This window comes from Monopterus albus, unplaced genomic scaffold (assembly GCF_001952655.1).
Source record: "Monopterus albus unplaced genomic scaffold, M_albus_1.0 scaffold480.1, whole genome shotgun sequence".
In the NCBI taxonomy this organism is placed as follows: Eukaryota; Metazoa; Chordata; class Actinopteri; order Synbranchiformes; family Synbranchidae; genus Monopterus; species Monopterus albus.
In genome coordinates, this window is record NW_018128360.1 from 62,813 (window position 1) to 66,897 (window position 4,085).

At 39.4% G+C, this 4,085-nt stretch overlaps 1 protein-coding gene across 1 annotated transcript in view; it reads left to right on the top strand.

Moving 5' to 3' along the window:
- Positions 1–2,595: 2,595 nt before the first annotated feature.
- LOC109952631 (extracellular calcium-sensing receptor-like) overlaps positions 2,596–4,085 on the top strand; it is a gene marked incomplete at its 3' end in the record, with an annotated part of 3,789 nt that continues 2,299 nt past the window's right edge. Inside the window, exons 1-2 of the mRNA XM_020587807.1 lie at positions 2,596–2,883; positions 3,025–3,819. Of these exons, the coding sequence (XP_020443463.1) occupies positions 2,623–2,883; positions 3,025–3,819 (1,056 nt within the window). The remainder of the gene's footprint in view (positions 2,884–3,024; positions 3,820–4,085) is intronic.

Below are 4,085 nucleotides of genomic sequence, written 5' to 3' on the forward strand. Positions count from 1 at the left end.
AGATCATCTTCCCTGCTGCTTGATGTATGATCTCCAGATGCGCATCTGTGAATAAAAGGTAATTAAGTGCACTTTGGTATTTGTGTGACTGAATATTCTTTCCATCATCTGGACCTGAGAAGAAGTTTGCTGAAACTTCACACCTCCCTTGCTCTTTATAGGTGCTGGCCATCCTGTGTTAATGCCAGAGATATTTAATAACAATTAATGCATTTAGTGCTATTATGTGTGCATAATGCCGCCTGCAGCTGTGTTTCAGTAACTGGTTGTGTTTCTGCTGTGTGTCACTGGCTGTAAATCGCTGATGATTACTGTGAGGTCAATTTTGAAAAAGGAGCAACTCTACAGAAAGTTGTAGGAGCAGGGGAAGGGAGGTGTGTATTGCAATGAGCGAGAGAGAGCACGCACATAGTCGTGGTCAAGCAAGCTATATAGCGAATGAAGAGAGGGCCCTGCATTAGCAAGAAGCAGTTAAACACAGTGTTATAGAGTTGTGCTTTAGCACTGTCATCATCATGACAGTGCACTTATGGCAGTTTGACCAGTTTAATTCAGACATGTAGCCGCCTATTTTACTAGGTCCAACAAGGTAAATTTTGTTCAGTTGTGACACCTAGATGTGAAATAGCCAGCAAATTCCTTAATAGGGGTGCCTGTCTGAAAGTTAATTTAGAGGTGCAGAGCAGGGACAAAAACAGTGCAGCAGCTGCCAGAGATTCATATTTAAATGAAGTGGTCATTGCAATACACACTTCCATCCCCCTGCTATTTATTCAATAATGTGTTGCACTGGAGTAGTATCCAACAACATGATCCCTAAAAAAAGTTGTATTGAAACTTTTTAAGAGACATGGTGACCTAAGAAATAGATTATAAGGGATGGGTGGTTTAAAAAACTGCAGTGCTACATTACACACCCAACCATCAAATATGTTCCCTTCAAAACCTATCTATGTTTGCAGTTTATTTGCATACTCTAGGAGCATAGTTTTTAGGAGAGAGGGTTGGCTCATTTCTCCAAAGGAAAATCTACAAAATATTAAACTAACACCCACACACAACATAATCAAAGTTTAAAGCGAAGCCTGACCACAGGGCTTTTTCTTTCATACAGTATATAGGCATTCATACAGAATCCAATGGGCTATGGTTTGTGAATGCACCAGGTGCTTAACTTGATAAACTTGGGAATTCATTTTCCCCTCCACAATGGCAAATGATCAAGGTCCAGAGGCAGCAAACCTTAGTGTTAGGATGATGTTTTCATGTTGGTATACGGTTCTCTTTTCACACCATGCATAGTGCTGTGTGTTGTTCCCAAACAATTTTACCTTCGTTTCATCTGTCCACAGGACATTTTCCAAGTAGTATTGTAGAGTGTCATGGTGGTCTTTGGCAAACTTCAGGTGTGCTGCAATGTTGTTTTTGGAGAGCAGTGGCTTCCTCTAACAGTGTTCTGCTGTGGATAATATGCCAGTTCAAAATTTTGAATATGGTTGTCTCAAGAATAAAGGTGTTAACCAGCTCCAATGAATCATTCAAGTCTATAACTGGTCTCTTTGGTTCTATTTTACCTCATTGAGTGTTCTGCATTGTGCCTTTGGAGTGACCTTGATTGGACGCCCACTTCTATGGAAAGCCACAATTCCATTCTCATTTCATTAATCGGACCCCAGGTTTGCTAAAACCTGAATCCAGTTAATGTGTAGTGCCATCAGAAGCCTTGTGTTGCCATTACTTTTTTCACAATCACTTTGTTGTTCAATAAAGACATGGCACGACTGTTTGTGTTTTAACAGCATAGAATTATTTTGCTAGTTGATATTGGTGACATTGGTGAAGATCAGATCACATTTCATGACCAGGAAATTGGAAACAGTGCCATTACTTTTTCTTGTGAATGGCTATATTAAATGTATTTAAAATATGCTTCAGCCTTTACAAACTTTTTTTTTCTAGTTTGGGCACCTCCCTCTTCTCCCCACACCTTGTAAGTTGAGAGAGATGAAACACTAATGCTCTATTTTTACTTTTTTATGCTAATCCAATATCTATAAATACAACTGCAATCTTTTGATTTACATTAATATACATGATGCCACCCAGTGGCTTAGTTTTCTCAGACAGTATGACGTCCACACAGAGGTGGCAACAGTGGGGATGTGCAGTTTTACAACTGTTGTTGGTGGTGTCTTTCTTTCAGGCTGAGGAGCTGGTGTGCTGGCAGAGAGGGGATCCCGAGAACCCACAAATATATAAGGATGGACACATTATATTGGGGGGAATCTTCTCTTTCCACAGCAGCTGGAAAGTCAGACAGGATACCTACATGAACAAACCACTGCTACTGGAATGCACCAGGTAAATTACAGTATAAAAACTATTTATATAAAGAAAAAATATCAATAACAAGTGGTTACAGATGCAGAGAGATTAAAAAAATTTATCAAACTTCTGGTTAAATCTAAAATGACATTTTTTATAATTGAAAAAATAAAAATACACAGTGGTATTAATATCACATGGTTTAATTTACTATTCAATTGTTACTACTACCACTACAACTACTTCAACCTATCTGCATCAAGTTTGAGCTTCAGAGGGTTCCAGTTTGCCCAGGCTATGATTTTTGCCATTGAGGAAATTAATAACAACACAGACCTACTACCTGGCATCTCTCTGGGCTATAAGATGTATGATAATTGTGACTCTATTACCAGAAGTGTGAAGGTTGCACTGGCCTTGGCTAATGGTAATGAAGTTGTGTCTGAATTCACTGAAGCACCATGTACCAAACCTGCACAAGTGCAGGCCATTATAGGAGGGACATCTTCCTTATGCATGGCTGTAGCTAATGTCATTGCATCCTTTCATATTCCATTGGTGGGTAAGATTAGTAAACGTGATTATATCTGTTTGTTTATTTATTCATTCATTTATGTGCTCAGAGCAAATGTGAGTGTGTGAATGTCCTATATTTTACATCTTGACCTTGGGAGGTCATTTCTTCTTTTTTTTTTATAGATCAGCCCTTTTGCCACCTGTGCTTGTCTCAGTGACAAAACCAAATACCCATCCTTCCTCAGAACAATACCCAGTGCCCACTATCGGAGCATAGCTGTGGCCCAGTTGGTCAAGCACTTTGGTTGGACTTGGGTTGGAGCTATTAGAAGCAATAATGATTATGGCAATAATGGCATGGCTACATTCACAGAAAGTGCACAGCAGCTGGGCATCTGTCTGGAGTATTCTGTGTCTTTCTTTAGAACTGATTCATCAAATAAAACAAAATATATAATTGACATTATCAAGGCTTCTACCTCAAAGGTGATTGTAGCATTTGTCTCAGCCATGGATATGACTGTGCTAATAAATGCATTGTCTCATCACAACTTGACTGGGTATCAGTGGGTTGGAAGTGAAGGATGGATCTTTGATTCCCAAACTGCAGAAATGGATACACATCACATTCTGGATGGTGCCATAGGCCTGTCCATCCCCAAAGCACATGTCAGTGGCATGAAAGAGTTCATATTAGATGTGAAGACACTCAATTCATCCAGTAATGAATTGTTTACAGAGTTGTGGGAGAATTTATTTAACTGTAAGTTCAAACGGTCAAACTCATCAGCAGAGAATCAGAGAGAATGTTCTGGACATGAAGATCTGACTGGAGTGAAAAACAGCTACACTGATATGTCACTAATGCCTCTATTTAACAATATCTATAAAGGAGTGTATGCTGTGGCACATGCACTTCATAATATTCTTGGATGTAATGAAACATGTAACTACAATGTGCAACTAGATCCACTCACAGTGAGTTCAACATTACTTTTTTTTAGTTACTTTTTATATTTTTTGTCTCTCCTTTATCCACTCACCCTAACCAGTCGAGGCAGAAAGCCGCCCAACAAGAGCTGGGGTCTGTCGGAGGCTTCTTCCATTAAAGGGAGTTTTTCCTCCCCACTGTCACCAAGTGCTTGCTCACGGGGGATTTGTTGGGTTTTCCCTATGTAATAATATTGATAACAGTAAGGTCTAGATCTTACTTTGTAAAGTGTCCTGAGATGACCTTTGTTGTG